Here is a 20,641-nt window from a genome sequence, read left to right as displayed (position 1 = left end):
TCCACCGCAGAATTACGAAGAATTCTGTGCATCACCGCGAGTTCTGTTGTGCGCTTCCGTTGTCTCCTCGAGTGATCCGCGAGTGCATCGAGCATCTTCCGAGGCTCCGTCGCAGACAATCAGGAAGCACCTGAAAGGAAAGGAGCAAGTGAATTCTTCGAACAGAATTCGTGAGACCGTTCTCGAAAAACGGTACTTAGACCGCGTGGCGAACCGTTACGGATTCGAAAATTCCGTGACCTTCCACCGGGACACCAACCGCTCTCGAACCGACCGAGGCAAGGTGTTTACCGCGATACGCGTAAAGTTCTTTGTCTTTCGCGTCTCGATCAGTTTGTTTTCACGTTTCGTTTTGAATTTTAACTGCCGAAACAATGCCGCAAACGTTCAGCGATGTAGTGGTCGCTCAGGAGGAGATCGCTGGCCGCATCAAGAACTGCATTACCAATACCGACAAATTGGGGGCAGCGAAACTCTCTGCGGTTGTGCTGAAGAAAAGGATAGAATTGCTGGAAAGTTACTGGCGCAACTTCACCGTAAACCACAACGCTCTGAGACCGATGCCAGATTACGCCGCCAGTAACTACAGGAAGAGAGGCCTGTACGACGAAGTCGAGGAAGCCTACATTCAGAACTCCTCTGAATTGGTGGAGAGGCTAGAAAACCTGAAGCCCGCCGCCTCAGCAACTCCGGCTCAAGCCGAGTCTCACGAGTGCAACGCCGGACCCAAACTGCCGACCCTGACCATCGAGAAGTTTTCGGGCGATCTCCTACGGTGGGAGGAGTTTCGCGATTCGTTTCGCGCTACGATTCATAACTCCAAACGATTGCAGGACGTCCAACGCCTACAATATTTGAAGGCGAGCCTCACCGGCGCGGCTGCGAAGGTTATCGCGCGTACATCCCTGACGGATGCGAACTATTCGACGGCGTGGGCGGCACTCGAACGTCGTTATGGAGGCATCCGTGTTCTGACCACCGCTCACCTCGGAAGACTTTTGGACTGCCCGGCAGTAAAACGAGCTTCGACGGAGGAATTGACCAGAGTCCTCGACGAGTTCTGCCAAGCTCGAGATGCTCTGGCCGCGCTTAAAAAACCAGTCGACACATGGGACGACTGGTTCGTGACACTCCTCGTCAGGAAGCTGGACTCGACGACGCGCCTGGACTGGGAGAAGATGTTCCCGGACCCGACGATCATGCCGTCCTTCGTGGAGATTCGAGATTTCCTCGAATCACGCATCCATGCCTTGGCCTCGACCCAAGAGCCGATGTGTTCGTCAACACCGACCAAGCGAGAGGAGACGCGAAAACCCGAACAAAGGACGGCCATGACCGTGCAAATGACCAAAGGGCCATCCGCGAAGGCCAGCAACGTTCGGAAGTGCCCGCTGTGTTCGGACAATCACCAGCTAGGGCACTGCGGTCAGTTCAAAACCTTTAGCGCGTCGGAACGCAAGGAATTTGTGTACCGAAATAAACTGTGCGTTTCGTGTTTCTCGGGAACCCACTTGCTCGCGGCGTGCACGTCTTCCTACCGGTGTATGGTGTGCGGCGGTCATCACCACACCTCGCTTCACGAGGCGTTCCGGAAGAGCGAAGCTCCCGCGCAGCCAAGCACAAGTTCGGTGAACACGTTCAGGTCGAATCGCGTTGTTTTACTGGCCACCGCGCGCGTCCAGTTGAAGTCCCCGAACGGTCGCAGTGTCTCCGCTCGCGCGTTACTCGACCCCGGGTCCGAAATGTCATTCGTGACGGACGATGTCGTGCAAGCGTTACGTCTTCCGCGCCGGAACGTGGAGGTTCATTTGACCGGATACCAGGAGATAAGCGTGGGCACGGTACGTCACGAAGTGTCCGTGTTACTCGCGTCTAGTCGCGACTCCAAGTTCCGACTCGCGTTAAACGCGCTGGTGACGCGAAAAATTACCGCTCCGACTCCAGCGGTAGAAATTAACGACGAGAAGTGGACTCACCTCCACGGACTTCCGTTGGCCGACGAGGACTTCCGCTCTCCGAACAGGGTGGAATTACTTCTCGGGGCAGATGCGTGTGGTCACCTCCTCCTCGAGAATCGAATCGGACCAATGGGCACTCCTCCAATTGTTCGAACGCCCTTCGGCTGGGCGCCGATGGGCACAACCTCATCCACAAAGGACCACAGCGCTGGACCTCGGGTGCGATCCTTGCTAGTTCAGCCTGCACGAGACCTCCGAGACGATTGGCAGAGGTTCTGGGAGCTGGAAGAAGTACCAACTAGTGCAATAAGCACGCCTCAGGACGAAGCATGCGAAAGGTACTTCAAGGATACGCACCGCAGAGATCAGGATGGACGCTACGTTGTGCGCTTACCGTTCGTTGCCACCCCAGGCACCGATGTCGGAGTTCCGCGATCGGCTGCAGTTCGCTTGCTCTTATCGTCCGAAAGGAGACGAGAAAGGGACGAGACGCTCCGACAGAAATACTCCGAATTTCTGGAGGAGTACGAACGGCTCGGGCACATGGAGTTCGTCTCGCGGCACTCGACTGGCGGGGGGGAGAATTACCTTCCGCATCACGCCGTGTGGCGGGAAAAACCATCTGGAAACAAAATAAGAGTAGTTTTTAATGGTTCTTACGTTTCAGGCAGAGGCAGTGCCATTAACGATTACCTGGCTGCCGGACCGAAGCTCCAAACTGACCTCTGGGCCGTAATAACGAGGTGGCGATTCCATCGGCATGCCTTTTCGACGGACATTGTAAAAATGTTTCGCCAGATCAAGGTGCACCCAGAGGACAGAGACTGGCAGAGGATCGTCTGGAGGAAAGATCCAAGCGAGGAAGTACGGGACTTCCGTTTGACGACGGTGACCTACGGCACGACGTCGGCTCCGTACCTCGCCTCGAGAGTACTGCTTCAGCTTGCCGACGACGAGAAGGCTCGATTTCCGCGGGGTGCAGCGATTCTCCGAGCGAATTCGTATGTCGATGACATTCTGGCCGGAGGAGATGACATCGACGACACCGAAGAGGCTCGACGTCAACTCACGGACATCCTGACGGCGGGCGGATTCCCGCTGGATAAGTGGGCGACCAATTATTTGTCGTCGAGCTCCGGTCTCATTCAATTGTTGCAGGGTCACCAAGAGGCAGGAGCGCTGGGACTCAAATGGAGCACGGTGAACGACACTCTGTCTCTTGCGGCTCCGAAGCTCAGGACTGCCACATCAGGTCAACCATGGACCAAACGATCGGTTTTGTCTGAGACGGCCAGGCTTTTCGATCCACTGGGGTGGCTGTCTCCGATCAGCATTGCTGCGAAGATCCTGCTGCAGGACCTCTGGTTGTCCGGATTGTTGTGGGACGAGCCGCTGTCCGAGCTGTTTTCCGAGCGATGGAAGCAACTTCGATTCGAGATGGAGAGGACCGATCGAATCACAGTTCCGAGATGGATTGGCTATCGTGCGGCGACCAGCGACAATATAGAGCTGCACGGATTCAGCGACGCGTCAGAAAGGGCATACTCCGCAGCCGTCTTCATAAGGGTGCCAGTTACCGGTGCAAGGGCCGAGACGCACTTACTGATGGCGAAGACCAAGGTCGCTCCAACCAAACCACAGAGCATTCCTAGGCTGGAGCTGTGCGGTGCTCTACTGCTGGCCCGATTGCTGAGAGCAGTAGGAGATTCGATGCGGCCTCACAGCGTGACTATGCATGCGTGGACCGATGCATCGGTCGTCCTAGCCTGGGTGAGGTCTCATGCTTCCAGGTGGAAACCGTTCGTGGCGCATAGGGTGGCCGAGATCCAGCGCCTGCTACCGGACGTTGAGTGGCGACACGCGAGGACAGACGAAAATCCTGCGGACCTTGCCACGCGTGGGATTTCAGCGCAGGTACTGGTCGACGATGACCTCTGGTGGAGCGGTCCCTCGTGGTTGTCAGGGCCTCAGGAGGATTGGCCTGGCGCATGTGACGTCGACGAGAGCGAGGCTCCGGAGCGCAGAGTGACGGTGACGACGACGATGGCAAGGAAGACGAAGTCCGGCGACCATCCCAGTCTGCGAGCCGTCTTCGAATCGCCCTGGGACCCTCTCCGATTCTCGTCAGCGTTGAGGCTGGTCCGAGTGACCGCGTATATGCGACGATTCGCAAACAACGCTCGATCCATCGGTACACCGCAGCACGGGTTCCTGACAGCCACTGAGATCGACGAGGCGTGGGTGAGCGTCCACCGAATGAGCCAAGCTGACGACTTTGGCGACGAACTCGCGGAAATGGAGAAGGGTAAGATAATCAAATCGACCTCGACCCTTGTTTCTCTTCGGCCGATTATAGATCGTCAAGGTGTCTTACGAGTGGGAGGACGACTGGACCACGCAGCAGTTTCATTCGACCAGAGACATCCTGTGATAGTCGACCGACAGTCTCCGTTGGCACCATTGCTGATCCGGTCAGCTCACCTTCGGACGCTCCATGGGGGAGTGAACTTGACGCGGGCGACGCTCAGGCTCCGCCACTGGATTCCGCGAGACAAGACGCTGGTGAAACGGGTCGTAAAAGGCTGCGTTACCTGCACTCGGCTCCAAGGGCGCACCAGCAACCAGCAAATGGGAATGCTGCCTGCCCAGCGAGTGCAACCAGCAAGGGCATTCTCGGTCAGCGGAGTCGATTATGCTGGTCCGATTCCGATGCTCATGACGAGAGCAAGGGGACAGCGGACCACCAAGGGATACGTCGTCGTTTTCGTGTGCCTGTGCACGAAGGCGGTCCACTTAGATGTCGTGTCCGATTTGTCCTCTGCCTCCTTCATCGCAGCTTTCAAACGCTTCGTAGCTAGACGCGGAAGATGTCACCAGATGCTGAGTGACAACGCTACGACGTTCAGAGGTGCCGATCAGCTTCTGAAGCGCATGTTCAACGCTGCATCGACCTTTTACAAGGAAACGGCGGAATTGCTGGCCGCCGACGGAACGGAATGGAGGTTCATACCGCCGTATTCTCCTCATTTCGGCGGTCTGTGGGAAGCGGCCGTGAAATCCGCGAAGAGGCATCTACGACGCACAATAGGGGAACAACAGCTCACCTTCGAGGAGCTTTCCACCTTGCTGTGTCAAGTGGAAGCTTGTATGAACTCTCGACCCCTCTCCGCCTTGTCCGACGATCCAAATGATCCTCCCTTCCTCACGCCAAACCATCTGGTTAACGCTTGCTCTTTGTGCGCAGTTCCAGAACCGGGTGACGAAATCACGTACGACGCAGGCCGACGGAGATGGAACCTTGTATCCAGACTTCTGGAAGGTTTCTGGCAGCGGTGGCGTACCGAATACCTGAGCCAGCTGCAGACTCTTCCGAAATGGCAAAGGGCACGGGAGAATCTTGCCGTCGGAGCGGTCGTGCTCCTGAAGGACGATCTCGCGCCGCCTACGAAATGGCCTCTCGGACGAGTCGTCGAGGTGCATCGGGGATCCGACGGACGAGTGCGTGTGGCTGTCGTGAAGACCGCTACCCGTACTACCACCAGAGCCATCCAGCGCCTTGTACCGCTCATTTCCTCCGAGCATTCCACCGGCGAGGAAACGTGACTCCCTTCACGGCGGGCGGTGTTTAGACGCACATTGTACATATTGTAAATGATTGTAAATATCTGTAGCTCACTTCGTTCACTCTGTTCACTCTGTTCACTTCTCTGTATAACATCCGAAAACCATTGTACTATTTCGTTGCCGACCCGACAACGAGGCGGGCGGTATGTTCGAGCAATCAGCTGGTCGGTGCCGCTGTGCGTCCGCACGCACACACGGCAAATTAGCGACTGCCGAACTTTGTTTGTATTGAGGACTCGGCCGTCGTCGCGGTTCGTCTCTCTCTCTCCCCGCACACTTCGGGCGGACCGAGTAGTTCGGGGTGCGCGGCGAGGGGAGAGAGCCCCGTCAATATACACGGCAATCCGTCGAGCCCTCGCTCTCCTTTCCGAGAACCGCAGTGATAACACGAATAAATCGATTAGCTCTCCCACAAATTCCGACTTTATTTCTCAAACATTTCGCGATCGTAAGTTAAAGGTTCCAACGTTACGGAACCCAACGAAGATCCAAAACAGGTTGCTTCAAAACTATTGTGTATAAACTTTGGTCCACGCATCTCATCTGGTTTTCGTACAACTACTACTAATCTGTTTTCGTCTTGTATTTAGTTATTACCTGACTTTATTTGTTCTCGCCTAGTTTTATACGACAAGATTTCTCTAATCTATTACTTGGCTTTCGTTAATTACCGTGTATACTATAATCTACTCTGCTTAGTTTTTCTAGTTATTACATTTTTCGATCTAATGGTACCAATTTTAACTTTTTTGTTTGCAACTTTTTTGGAACAATTTTCATAAAAATGTTCTGGTTGCTTCAAAACTATTGTGTATAAAGTTTGTTCCACGTATCTCATCTGGTTATCGTACAACTATTACTAATCTGTTTTCGTCTTGCATTTAGTTATTACCTGATCTTATTTGTTCTCGCCTAGTTTTGTTCGACAGGATTTCTCTAATCTATTACTTGGCTTTCGCTAATTACCGTGTATACTGTAATCTACTCTGCTTGGTTTTTCTAGTTATTACATTTTTCGATCTATTGGTACAGATTTTAACTTTTTTATTTGCAGCTTTTTTTTGGGAACATTTTTCATAAGAATGTTCTGGTTGCTTCAAAACTATTGTGTATAAACTTTGGTCCGCGTATCTCATCTGGTTTTCGTATAACTACTGCTAATCTGATTTCGTTTTGTATTTACCCAGTAAGCAAAATGCTTTGAATCTGCCACTAAAATTTGACACGGAAGTGCCATCTATCTGCCGCCGCATTGCCATATGTATTCCAGTAGAAAATCTGCCACGCCATATTCGTGCCTGTTCGTGCCACACTTTCGCTTCGATCAGCCTTCGTTATAGAGGGCAGGTCCGTCGCAATAAGAAAGGGGTAACCTTGTTCTGAAAGTAAATATCGGGAAAAATCGGAATAAACGACGAGAGGGAAAATTGAATTTACAAACGTATTTATTTTAATCTTAATTTATTTTTATTTTACATATATTTGTATTATATAAATTTATTTGTTTCATATTTATAATCTTAAGAAAGAAAACGAATAGACAATAAAATTTAAAAAAATGAACTGTACAAGTTACACGAAGGAAATAAAAATGATATAAAATTCAATTATCATAACAAAACTGTTATAAAATAAAAAATAAATATTCAAATCTTAAAATAATGGAAATAAAACCCTCGAATGGAAAATAAGGTATGGGGGCGCTTAAGAAGAGTTTATTAACAATATATTTATTTATTTATTTTTGTTATGCTTCCTCTCATCAGCGGACACGGACAGCACACCACTCTTGAAGTTTCTCCTTCCTACAAACAAAAAGGGCCTTACATTAGAACGTGATATGGATATGTGTTCTGTTCTCATTGTACAATCGATATATTTGGAAGAAAAAAAATTTTTTTTAATTCTAGGATAATGTATATACTCACTTTGCCATTTCCACTTATGAGATGAAATGTCTTCAATTATAACTACACAGCACAGTGCAGACAGGATCTCGAAGCAAATAAAGATGATAGATGATAGGCATCCAACCAAGCCTGTGTTCCTAACTGTTCATGTTCTGTTATTAAGAATATAATATCCTTTTGTTTACCTTTTGTTCTTGGAATAGATATATTAATGAAAAATTATGTATGTAGACATCTAATTGAAGCTGATTTAATTTAGCTGCTAGCCAAGGATACAGCATTGTATCGGGGTAACATTTCATTTCATTAATCAACTCATAATAATACTGTTTTGACATTTGTTCCAAATTACTTTCGGTGGTAATCCTGGTAGTAAAGCATTCTCGGAAAAATAGGTATCTGAAATAATTAAAAATATTTGTGAGTACTATATAAAGTTTAGAGTACTAAAATAATACTATACAATACTGCACGGAAGATATTATTGATTATAACATAAAGTTATTTGTTTTCCATGCGTATCTTATTTCTCTCGTATCTATATATAATAACATTACAATTTATCATAACACGAGAAATATGTAATGTACGATGTGCAACTTGGAATAAATTATACTGTTTCACAATGAACCAGCACAGCGATAACCCACTGGGACATTCCCAATATGTTATCGTCTTCTTCATCTGTCGACGATTCGTTGGAAACGTTCATGGCCTCCAATGGCATTCGGTAACATTTTGCCCTAACATCTTCCTGGCTAACATATGTTATTTCAGTGCTCAAAGTATCGCATTTAAAAATTTCTAGTGCTGGAGATAACAAGGCGATATCATAGAATACATCAACTTGTAGAAATCTTTGTACACCTAAGCGAAAAGAATTTTCATGGGGACTAATAGATGAAATTATACAAACTGTGCCATCGTGTAAAATGCAGCAATTATCGTGCTCGTCTGTGCCAAGCAATAAGCTGTGAATTTGAAGTTTGCGGTAAGAAATAGCACCACAACTATTATGAAACATCATAGATGCCTGAATGGTGGTTGAAGAATCACCTCCTCCCTTATTACTGCCATGATGTTCTATCTCTCTCATTCTATTAGAAAATTGTTGAAGGGGTTGTCCTGGCTTTCTGCAATATTTTCTAAAAATGGACATGTTGCTTTCATACGGGAAAGCTGAAAATGAATCTAATGTACCAAAACGTCTGACGTCATCGGCCAAGTGGAGAAGACCGTGGACATTATAAGAATTAAAAGTTGGGCCATAGAACTTTTCACAACGACGAACAAATTGTTGCAAAGCTCCTCCTGCAAACTTTAAATATTTGCTAACAAAAACCTGTGAAACCATTTGTTGAGGCGTGACCCTCAACGGTAATCCCTCGCAGGCCTACGGCAACCGTGCGAACAAAGACGGACCCTTGCCATAACTCGGCGGCATCTGGGGCCCACGCGAGCCGACCCGCGTACCCTTCGAAAATTGTCGCATCCTCGGATGTTTTAGAGGAATATGGCCTTTTACAGCTTGGGGCCCTCTAATAACGTTTACGACGTGTCCGAGGCCCCAGTCCCGCGTTCGAACGACGGTATGGTCAGCAAGGCCAACGCGACAATACATGCAAGCCGAAACAGATGCGGGCCAATTGGGCCTGCTCTCGCGTAGTCTCGAAGTCCCGTTAACTACTAATTCGAATTTCCCACCGGGGCTTGGAGAGGGGGGTCTCACCTCCACGACAAGAGGCGGTCCCAAAAAATATCTCTCCAAGTCCCATCAGCCAATGGCACTAGACTTTTGCATCCCCCGCAAGTTTTCCCCGTCAACGGGGGTGGAATGAGTGGACTTCGAGGCAGCGCACAAACTGACCAGGCAGAACCATCTCAACCGTGAAAACGCGAACAACCATATTTCGACCACGATATTCTCAAGAGCTTTTTAATCACTGTCTAGTTAGTTGTTAATTTCTGTGTTGCTCTCTATTAATAAATTACATTTTACCGAACAACGGCATCTAATTCTTTCGACGAGGTCAACTTTCGTTTAAGTTCGAAATTGACCAGTTGAGCATCGACCAACCCGTGACGATCTCAACACCATTATTCTTATCGCACTGTGCAGAAACAAGAAGTGTCGATATACATTATCCTTCAGCACTCCATAGGTGACAACTGGACCAGTATACAAAAGAAATTGCCGAAATTCTGTTGCTTTAAATTTGGAAAATAAATCTATTGATCTAGGACGCCTTGCAAACTCGGATGGACAATATTTATTGATCCTTCTCATTCTCTCTGAGATTGTGAAAATTTGTCGAGAAGATAATTTTGAAAATGGAGAATATTTGCCACACACCCAGGCAGATAATAATTTTTTAATGACACCTAGACATACGAGATGCATATACTCGAATGGCACCGGTGATACCATTCCTATTGGCATCAAAGCTAATGGACTTTGACCGTCTTTATGATGATCCTCATCGGAACACCTGGTATATTCTTCATCACTTCGTAAAGGATGTATAATACCATTGAAAACCTGACGTCCTCTTTCCTGTGTACCACAAACTTTGCACTTGGAACAAGGTCGATGAGACATATGGCCTTTGTGATGAAGTATAAAGGCTCGAGCTGGTGCATCAGCAATAAAACATCTTAATACGACTGGAATTTTTTTCTCGTGGAACGTAATGCCTCCATTTGAAATTATCAAGTTTATGTCAGAGACAAATTTTTGAAGATAACTGTTACAATCCTTGGGTTTTTGGGTGCCTTTATAAATCCCTACTACAATGGGTTTACTATTTAAGATATTTACAATTCTGACTTGAATAGGCCAAATTTGAATTGTATTGGAATTATCTAAACTACATCCGTCCACATGAAAATCCAATTGCAACTCTTCAGGAATTACTGAAGAACATTGAGATAACTGTTTAACTATTTTCAACTCTACATCAAAATGAACATACTCTCCTGGTTCTACCACAGAGGTGACCACACTGGTACGTGGTGTACCAATGAGCGTTCTTATATCTTTCGGCAAACTAGAAAAACACGAATGGGTACGTAGAAGAGATAAGATGTTGTTCCCCTGAGTGTGCGTTAAATTATTGTCCACAAAGCAAGATGCCAAACGATCACGAAATGATACTTCTGAAACAGTACCAGCGGACTCCCAAACCACATCATCGCATGAAGAGGTAGAAGAGGAATCATGCGTAAATGAAGATGTGGTGGGAATATTAAGAAGACTTTCATTATTATTATTATTACTGACAGGCACGGATAAGGAAGACGTGCTGGGAATGTCCTGCAGATTATCAACATTAGGGGGACTTTGTAATTCATTGTCACGTGAATACTTCCTCAAATTTAAGGTTATTTCGCGCCGAATACTTCGTTTTTGCCTATCGCTTAATTTATTATACGGTTTTCGCGAAACCGAATTTTTCAAATATCTACGATCCATGGGGGTAAAAGAAAACTGAATAAAGAATATACAAAATATATAATAATGTGTTACGTGTATTGGTAACAATACCACGTGGCAATACTTATCTGGCGTCTTCTCTGCTTCTATCCTTCCTTCCTTCAAATCCACTGCTCATCCAGTCTTCACTGCTTCAGAGTGAATTCACGAACTTAACAATTAGTAATTAACTAACAAAGTAATCACTAAAAACAAGACGGAATCAGAGCGCGTGTCGAAACACCGACACCTTCGTCGTGAGAGGTGTTGTTTCCGGTCTGGTGTCGCAAACTGCACTGCGCATGATCCCGTAACGCGCAACACCTAACATACGCGCATCATAAATTAAAAGTTATACATATTATAGCTTTAAAAGAAATTAATGAATTAAAATTAAAAATTAAGAATTAAATTAATTAAATTAATAATGTGTGCATTAATATTTACGCGTATTATTGTGTTAGATCCTTAAGGGCATGCGCACAGTTGGCGCGGAATTTGAATGTCATTTGTTTATAACGACCGCATGCAGAAAAATGCAACTCGCTACGGTCATTCGCTATCGTGCATCCCATAAAGACGATCACATTTCGAGAAGCGAATTTCGTAGACAATTGAGGCAATGGAAAAGGTAAGTTTCAGTCTCCTGTATCATATAATTAATCTAAAATATTGTATATATTATCGGTATATCATTATATTATTTTTCATATGTTTTTCAGATTCCAAACCGTCGTCCAGAGAGGACAATCCAGAAGCCGGCGAGGTATAAGACCACCTCGTCGGATGGGGAGCCTCGGCGACGGAAACGCCCTTTTCAACCAGCGAGTGCTCTTAACTCCGATGAGGAGCTCCAGAGACTTCTGGAGGCCGATTCGCCGGAGAGTCATGGAGCAAAGTCGACATCGTTGCTCAATCCTCCTCCCATACCACCACCAACCTCCTCCCCAATAGATTTGTCTGCTTCCTCCACGTCCTATTTACCACCACGTCCTATAACACCACCTCCTATAACACCACCTCCTATAACACCACGTCCTATAACACCACAGACCCCCGCAACCATCACAAGATCCCAATTTGAGCAACTGATGTCGCAAAACGCGAAACTGATGTCTCAGAACGAACACCTCGCAAGAAAGCTGGACCTCCTGGATAAGAAAATGGATCAGTATGTAATTTAAGAAATTGAAATTACAGTATGATGGCAATATTTAACAAAATTTACTTCTTCTTTCTAGAATATTGGAAAAAAGGGAGCAACCTCGTATTTATGGGAGAAAGCCGGAATGTCTACCTCTTCAAACGAGGGAAGAGGTAGACAACTTCGAAAACTGCTCCGAACAGGAGTACAGTAATGTGGTAAGTGTATGCATTTATTCCATTGCTATATGCGCACACACGTGTGAGTATATATATTAATGATATAACTTATTATTTTTTAGGTTGACTTCTTTGCCCATGTAGGAGGGTACAATCTAAAAGAGGCACTGAGTGCCTCTTTTAGAGAGGCTGTCGCAGACAGCCTCCTACCCTCATACACGTGGTTTGGCACGGACAGTTGCCAACCATTGTGTCCCACGAAAATTGTGCGGGCCCTTTTCGGTAAGAATTATTTATTGCTTAATACATTAACTTAATAAGCTTAATATGACCGTGTAAATAATCTTTCTTAAATAATGTTGCAGATGCAGTTTGCGAAAGCAGATCTTTCGCAAGGCCCACTCGCCTCGAATTTCAAGATTCGATGCGAGTGGTCCTGAAAGCTCGCAAAGAAAGGGTCCGGCACAAGAAGCCGTCGGGCAGTACGGCGAGGTATGTTAACCCCTGGCAGCAGGCAGAGTAACCGGGGGCGCAAGTGGAGGGAGGAGTTTTAGTGGGTAAACCCTCGCTGTCACATCGCCCCTCTGAAACGGGGGGCGATCGCTTGGGGAGTCCCACACTTTCTCGGGGTTGGAATGGTCCCGAGAAGTTGTGCGTAACGCATTTAACCTCCCACCACTGAAAATAAGAAAAATAAAAAATAAAAAAAAAAACACCAAACAGCACTTTTCAGTGCTCCAAACAGCACTTTTTAGTGCTAATTTTAAATTATATTAAATCATATTTTAAATTAAATTGGCTTTTTTAATTGACTTTTTAAATTAAATTATATATTTTAAATTATATTATATATTTTAAATTATATTAAATTATATTACAATTATACTAATTGTAACAATTTGAAAATAAATTCAATTGAAATAAAAAATTAATACACATTAAAAATATTCCGTCATCCCTTTCCATATTCTTCTTTCAATCTTCTTCGAATTCACTTCTGTTCAGGATTAGCCTAAAATTGTGAGATTCAAACGAAGGGGGTTTCGACCGTTGGTGGCCGGTTCGTACTTGTTTTCGTGTTGTGAGCGCGAAACCGAGCAGCCGTTGTCTCGGTCGCGTAAACAGCCGTGTCACCGGCGACAAACACCTTTGTTTGAATTTCACCTCACGATCAAAGGTGAACCGAATTCACCTATGGAAAACCCTACGATCAACGGTTCTCCCGACGTCTCGTGCGTTACCGTGCGCGAACGCACGCTCAGACGTCGTTCTAACTTCGCAGCGCTCGCTTGCTTTCTCTCTTCACTTAATATCAAATTATTAGTTGTCTATCTCGTGACTTCGTCACATACTCGAAACTAATAGTGTTTTCTCGCGGCGTCGTCGCTTATTTTATATCGCGTTCATTGCATAGTGTCCAGCTCTTTATACATTTTCGACGGTTTGGCCTCGTGTGCCAAATAAAGTGTGTTGAAACAACAATCGGAGTTCCCGTTTATCGCCTCCTGTCTACACCACCTTCCTCAGCGTTCATTTCTGAGCGGTCCCGGCCTCAGGCAGCTCGAAGTCTCGTGCATGCCGAAACATTTTGGTCCTTCGAGCCGGATCTGAGGAAGTAGACTTTCACGGTTCAACATACGACCATGGCCGAACATCTGGAGCACCAGCTCAATCTACAACGGGCCATCGAACGAGCTGTATCGAATTTTAAAAAACTGGGAAAGGAGAAGTGGACGAAGAGCGTGGTCCAGACCCGGATCGTCCACATCAAGGATCAGTGGAGGAAGTACGAGGCTGGTCATGGAAAGGTCGCAGCTGCCCTTTCATCGAAGGAGCAGATGAACCACCCGTACTTCACCGAGGACCAGTTTGCAGCCACGGAGGAGGTTTACTTGGACAGCCTCGCCTTCATGACGGACGTCCTCGAGCAGCAGAAACAGGAGGATGTAAGTGCTGCTAATTCCGTTTCGGCCGATTCCCATCTCTCGATGGAACCACCCGCGCAGCTCCCGCGAATCAACCTCCCACAATTCGAAGGTCATTGCGAGACCTGGGAGGCGTTTCGCGACCGATTCAACGCGCTCATAATTTCCAACCGGTCCCTCACGGATGTTGCGCGCATGCATTATTTAGTCTCATCGCTAAAAGGCCGCGCTCTTGATTGTGTGAGCAATATCCCGGTCACCGCGGCGAATTTCAAAATTGCGTGGGATGCGCTTAAGGCACGTTACGATAATCCGCGCCGCCTCCTGACCGTTCATCTCTCAGCGTTACTACAGTTGCCCGCACTAAATCGCGAGTCTGCGTCGGACCTGCAGGACCTACGCGATCGGGTATGCATGGCCGTTTCGTCGCTCAAAAACCTGGGTCGAAGTTCCGACGAACTCTGGAACGATATTCTCGTTCATTTAATATCGCAGAAGCTCGATTCCACCACGAGGAAAGCGTGGAACATAAAAACCAGCGATGACGTGACGCCGCCGTCGTTCGATACTTTGCGAGCGTTTATCGATTCCCGTGTCCGAGCTCTCGAGGACTTCAAGGGAGGTTGTGCGAGTCCTCCCGTTTCGCGTCCGAAATCTCCCGCACGTCTCAAAGGCGGAATTCCGGCGAGTAAATTCCAACACGAGTCCACTCGTGTTCATACCGCGGCGGTAAAAGGGTCATCTCCGGTAGCGTGTCCGATCTGTCGCTCGCGTCACTATATGAACGCGTGCCCATCGTTTCTAGCGAAAAGCGCTGCCCGTCGTAGCGAAATCGTTAAGCGATTATCTCGGTGCTCAAATTGCTTGAGCCAGTCGCACGCCGCTCAAGATTGCACGAGTAAATATTCGTGTCGCGTATGCCATCAGCGGCATCATACGTTGTTGCATGACGAGAGACACGCTCCCGATTCGACAACTTCGGCCGAATCAATCGATAGCACGTGCCCGACCGCCGAAGTACAGTCGCATCTCGCGTCCGCGAAATCTACCTCGTCTAAGACAATTTTACTAGCCACTGCATGGGTGCATGCAAGCGTCGAATCCGGCCGCAACATAACAGTTCGTGCGTTAATCGACCAAGGATCGGAAACAAGCTTCGTAACCGAGGCTGTTGCTCAGCTGTTACAGGCGAAGCGTCAACGTGTCGCGACGACGATTTCGGGAGTTGGTGGGGTACGCACAGGCACCGCTCGGCATGCGATACGTTTGCGTCTCTCCCCGCGCTCTTCTCGCTCTCCAACGGTCACAACAACCGCGCTCGTGTTACCGTCTCTGTCCACGTACACACCGCGGCGCGTAACGGATTCATGTAATTTCGAGCATCTCTCGGATTTGAACTGGGCTGACGCGGATCCTTCGAGTCCCGACTCAATTCAAATGATTCTAGGAGCAGACATCTATCCGCATATAATCCTTGACGGAATACGAAGGGGCGAGCCGGGGAAACCTATTGCCCAAAATTCCATTTTCGGATGGATAATCTCGGGCCCCGTGGTCGCGAATTCGTCGCGCCCGAGCGATCCGTCGACTTTCGTTGTCACGCATCACTGTCTCGCTGACCAACAGTTGACTTCAGAAATGCAACGATTTTGGGAAGTAGAAGAAATCCCTCTCCAGTCTCTCCTTACACCGGACGAAGAAGCGTGCGAGCGTCACTTCTGCGACAACACGTCTCGCGCTCCCGACGGACGGTACATCGTTCGTCTGCCGTTCCGATCAGGACCCCCCATAGAGATCGGGCAATCGCGTCGGGTCGCAGAGAAAATGATGCACTCTCTATCGCGCCGTCTAAAGACGAGTTCCGCGATCTCAAAAGAGTATAGCGAGTTTCTGGACGAATACGAGCGTCTAGGTCACATGCGGCTAGCTCAAAATTCGACTGCATCGTCTCGGCAATGCGTTTTCATCCCGCATCATCCTGTCTTTCGAGCTGACAGCGCTACGACCCACCTTCGCGTCGTGTTCAACGCCTCCAGCCTCACAACCAACGGCTCTTCCTTAAACGACCACCTTTTCGCCGGTCCGAAACTGCAAAATGATCTCGCCGCAGTTATTCTCCGATGGCGAAAATTCCGGTTCGTCTATACAGCCGATATCGCGAAAATGTATCGCCAAATTCTCATTGACGAACGGGACGTCGATTACCAGAGAATTCTGTGGCAGCCAGCACTTTCCGCCTCGTGCCGAGAATATCAGCTTCTCACCGTCACATACGGGATGACGTGCGCTCCATATCTTGCCCTTCGCGTCCTTCAACGGCTTAATGAGGACGACGGGCATCGTTTCCCTCTCGCGCAGCACATTCTTCAACACCACATCTATGTGGACGACGTATTGTTCGGGGACGATGACCTCGAATCCCTTCGCCAGTCTCGTAATCAGCTGACCGCGCTCCTCGACTGCGGGAACTTTAGGCTCCGGAAGTGGGCAAGCAATTCGTCCGAGTTGCTGACCGATCTCGATCCAGCGGATCCCGGTCTCGCGTGCACGAAGCTTCTCGCCCCTGACGACCAGCTCAAGGTCCTTGGAGTCAGCTGGAGTCCAACCCTTGACGCCTTTCAACTTCGAACCATCGTGGCTGACCCATTGCCGTCGACGAAGAGGTCGATTCTTTCCACGATAGCCAAACTCTACGACCCGTTAGGCTGGGTCACTCCAGCAACCGTGCTTGCGAAGATCTTCCTTCAGGATCTCTGGCGAATCCGCATTAGTTGGGACGGAAAACTACCGGAGGCACTTCTCGACAAATGGCGACCGATCTGCGAGCGCCTATCTCTCCTCGACTCGGTCACCCTTCCTAGGTGGATCGGCTCCTCTATACGGTCTCCTAGCATCGAACTTCACGGCTTCGCCGATGCCTCGACAGTCGCTTACGCCGCCGTCGTGTATGCCAAATGCACCTCGCCCTCCGGCGAGGTCACGATTTCTCTCCTCGCTGGAAAATCGAAAGTAGCACCTCTGAATCCCTTGACAATTCCTCGACTGGAATTGCAAGGGGCCCTTCTTCTCTCGCGTCTCATGGAATTTGTCCAGTCGACCCTCGGCACGCGAAATCTCTCCTGCGTGTGCTGGACCGATTCGACCGTGGTCCTGAATTGGGTCCAACAGCATCCCTCGCGCTGGAAGACGTTTGTGGCCAACCGGGTTTCCAAGATTCAAGCCCGGCTCCCGCTCGCGGAATGGCGACACGTCTGTACAGAAGACAATCCTGCCGATTGCGCCTCTCGCGGTCTCCTAAGCGACGACCTTCTTCGGTCATCCCTCTGGTGGCAAGGTCCCGCCTGGTTGACCCGCGATCGCTCCGAATGGCCACCGCTTCAGATTCGGATCGACGACACCAATCCGTTAGAGGCAAAGGTCATACCGGCTCATTCCGCCGTCCTATCTCAACCTTGGGAACTGGAAACAAGGTTCTCTTCATGGCCAAAACTCATTCGCGTCACAGCGTACCTCTTCCGTTTCGTGGACGCGTGTCGACGCAGTAACCCGGAGACAGGTCGAGCTCCGTCTCGCGGTTATGGTCTCGCGCTTTCGGCTGACGAATGCAGTAACGCGAAGTTCTGGTGGATCCGCCGGATCCAATCCACTCTATTTACGTCGGAACGCAAGACTCTCCTACAGAACCAACCGCTGCCGTCGAAGAACCCTCTGAGTGCTCTTAATCCTTTCCTCGATAACCAAGGGATCCTACGCGTGGGAGGTCGGCTACACCGTGCTCCCTTACCGTATCATTCGAAACATCCGATCATTCTCGCGTCGCATCCCCTCGTTCGACTCATCATCGAACACGCGCATCTTCGTTCGCTGCACGGTGGGCTCCAGCTCACCTTGAGCACCCTCCGCCAGAATTTCTGGATTTTACGAGCGCGAACTCTTGCGAAATCGGTGATTCACACCTGCGTCACCTGCGTTCGAGAGCGAGCTGCAATTCCCGCACAAATCATGGGCCAGCTTCCGGAACCTCGGGTCTCTCCTCCCGCGAAATGCTTTGCTCACTGCGGTCTTGATTACGCTGGCCCCGTCCAGATTCGAGCATCCGCAGGTCGGGGCATCACCTCTCGCAAAGCTTACATCGCGTTGTTCATATGCCTAGCAACCAAGGCGATCCATCTCGAGCTGGTTGCGGATTATTCAACACCCGCGTTTCTCAACGCCTACTGTCGATTTTGCTCTCGCCGAGGAATTCCAGAAGCAATGTATTCAGATAACGGTACCACGTTCATCGGAGCTAATCGCGAACTCCATCTCGCGCATCGCGCAACTCTTAACGATCCCGAGTTTTTAAATAAAACTGCCACCGACGGTGTTTCATGGCACTTCATACCCCCTTCGGCCCCGCACTTCGGAGGCCTATGGGAGGCCGGCGTGAAAAGCATGAAGCATCATATGCGTCGTGTTTTAAAAGATCGCACTCTCACATTTGAAGAGTTTACCACCCTTCTCTGTGCAATCGAAGCCTGTCTCAATTCTCGTCCGATATCTCCGCTATCCGACTCCTACGATGATTTCGAGTCATTGACTCCCGGCCACCTTTTAATCGGTTCGGCGCTCACGGTGCCCCCTCAGCCATCGACGCTAACCCTTGCCGAAAATCGCCTCTCGCGCTGGCAACTTATTCGGCACATGACCGAGCGATTCTGGAAACTCCGGAGAGACGATTACGTCAACACTCTCCAGCAGCGCAGTAAATGGCGTCGCGAACGACCTTCACTAGCGATCGGGCAGCTCGTCCTTCTGCGCCTTCCGAATCTTCCTCCCTGTAAGTGGGAGCTCGGTCGAGTAACGCAACTACATCCGGGCGAAGACGGATCTACGCGCGTGGTGACCGTTAAAACAAGCACCGCCGAGCTCAAGCGGCCCATCGTTAAACTGTGCCCGCTGCCGGTTTCTTGTCAAAACCCAGCGGAATAATAAGGTACTTCCTCCGTGCGTTATAGATGGAAGTCGCGCTCCCTAGATGTAAGTTGCGTGCGTTAGATTAATTATGCGATCGTTAGACTAAGCTTTCTCTTGTTTAAAAATAAGGTTGCGTGTGCTTGCGTTAAATTCATTCCCCCGTCTCATCATGGCGGGCGGCTCGAGATTCTCGCGTCTTCCGATTCGGCATCTTCCGTCCACAGAGCAGTGTGCGTGCGTTTCGAAACTATCGTTTCAAGGCGGGCGGTATGTTCAGGATTAGCCTAAAATTGTGAGATTCAAACGAAGGGGGTTTCGACCGTTGGTGGCCGGTTCGTACTTGTTTTCGTGTTGTGAGCGCGAAACCGAGCAGCCGTTGTCTCGGTCGCGTAAACAGCCGTGTCACCGGCGACAAACACCTTTGTTTGAATTTCACCTCACGATCAAAGGTGAACCGAATTCACCTATGGAAAACCCTACGATCAACGGTTCTCCCGACGTCTCGTGCGTTACCGTGCGCGAACGCACGCTCAGACGTCGTTCTAACTTCGCAGCGCTCGCTTGCTTTCTCTCTTCACTTAATATCAAATTATTAGTTGTCTATCTCGTGACTTCGTCACATACTCGAAACTAATAGTGTTTTCTCGCGGCGTCGTCGCTTATTTTATATCGCGTTCATTGCATAGTGTCCAGCTCTTTATACATTTTCGACGGTTTGGCCTCGTGTGCCAAATAAAGTGTGTTGAAACAACAATCGGAGTTCCCGTTTATCGCCTCCTGTCTACACCACCTTCCTCAGCGTTCAATTCTGAGCGGTCCCGGCCTCAGGCAGCTCGAAGTCTCGTGCAAGCCGAAACAACTTCCTCTCGCACGCACACTCTTCGCGCTCTTTTCTCTCTCTGTCTCGTACGCATACTCTTCGCGCTCTTTTCTTTCTCTCTCGCACGCACACTCTTCGCGCTCGTTCTCTCTCTCTCTTTCTCGCACGTACGCTCTTCGAATTATACAACACGGCGCTTTGTCTTTCACGACACATTGTGGTGTTTACGCATCACTTTATCTTTATTACGCATTGAAACTTAAATAAAATACCTTTTCCCACCCTACACAGGAAGATTTACTTCAATTTTTCCCGATATTTACTGTTAGAACAAGGTTACGTCCGTTCTTAGTGCGACGGACCTGCCCTCTATAACGAAGTCAAAGTTTGGCTCCCATGCCGCATGATGCCGCATGGAATTTTACCTGTAGGCTTCGCATGGATGTGACAAACATCTGCCGCCGCATTGCCTTATGAATTTCACGACACACTTTGGTGTCACAATCAAAGCACAGGAGTTCCAAATTCTGCTTCGAGCAGGGTTTGGTACGAAATACATAACTCTTCTGCTTCGAGCAGGATTTGGTCGAGTAGGCATTTGGCTAACTGGGTAGTAGTTGCACAAAAACCAATAGAGATACGCGAACTAAGGC

The 20,641-nt window shown here is 48.8% G+C and overlaps 2 protein-coding genes across 2 annotated transcripts; one reads left to right on the top strand and one right to left on the bottom strand.

Moving 5' to 3' along the window:
• The first annotated feature begins 374 nt into the window (after positions 1-374).
• On the top strand, positions 375-5,561 carry LOC143363696 (uncharacterized). Its single transcript, XM_076804243.1, has 5 exons — positions 375-683; positions 834-3,757; positions 3,983-4,263; positions 4,315-5,103; positions 5,203-5,561. The coding sequence occupies exons 1-5, from the start codon at positions 375-377 to the stop codon at positions 5,559-5,561; spliced, it is 4,662 nt and encodes a 1,553-aa protein (XP_076660358.1).
• A 1,754-nt stretch (positions 5,562-7,315) lies between these two features.
• Positions 7,316-11,522, bottom strand: LOC143363694 (uncharacterized). Its single transcript, XM_076804241.1, has 5 exons — positions 11,412-11,522; positions 9,577-11,288; positions 7,678-8,823; positions 7,511-7,633; positions 7,316-7,387 (listed from the first exon to the last, which is right to left on the bottom strand). The coding sequence occupies exons 2-3, from the start codon at positions 10,962-10,964 to the stop codon at positions 8,103-8,105; spliced, it is 2,109 nt and encodes a 702-aa protein (XP_076660356.1). The 5' UTR covers positions 10,965-11,288; positions 11,412-11,522; the 3' UTR covers positions 7,316-7,387; positions 7,511-7,633; positions 7,678-8,102.
• Between the last annotated feature and the right edge of the window lie 9,119 nt (positions 11,523-20,641).

This window comes from Halictus rubicundus, unplaced genomic scaffold (genome assembly GCF_050948215.1).
Source record: "Halictus rubicundus isolate RS-2024b unplaced genomic scaffold, iyHalRubi1_principal scaffold0099, whole genome shotgun sequence".
Lineage (NCBI taxonomy): Eukaryota > Metazoa > Arthropoda > Insecta > Hymenoptera > Halictidae > Halictus > Halictus rubicundus.
Note: the sequence above shows the minus strand (reverse complement) of the source record. Positions and strands in the feature narration are given on the sequence as shown.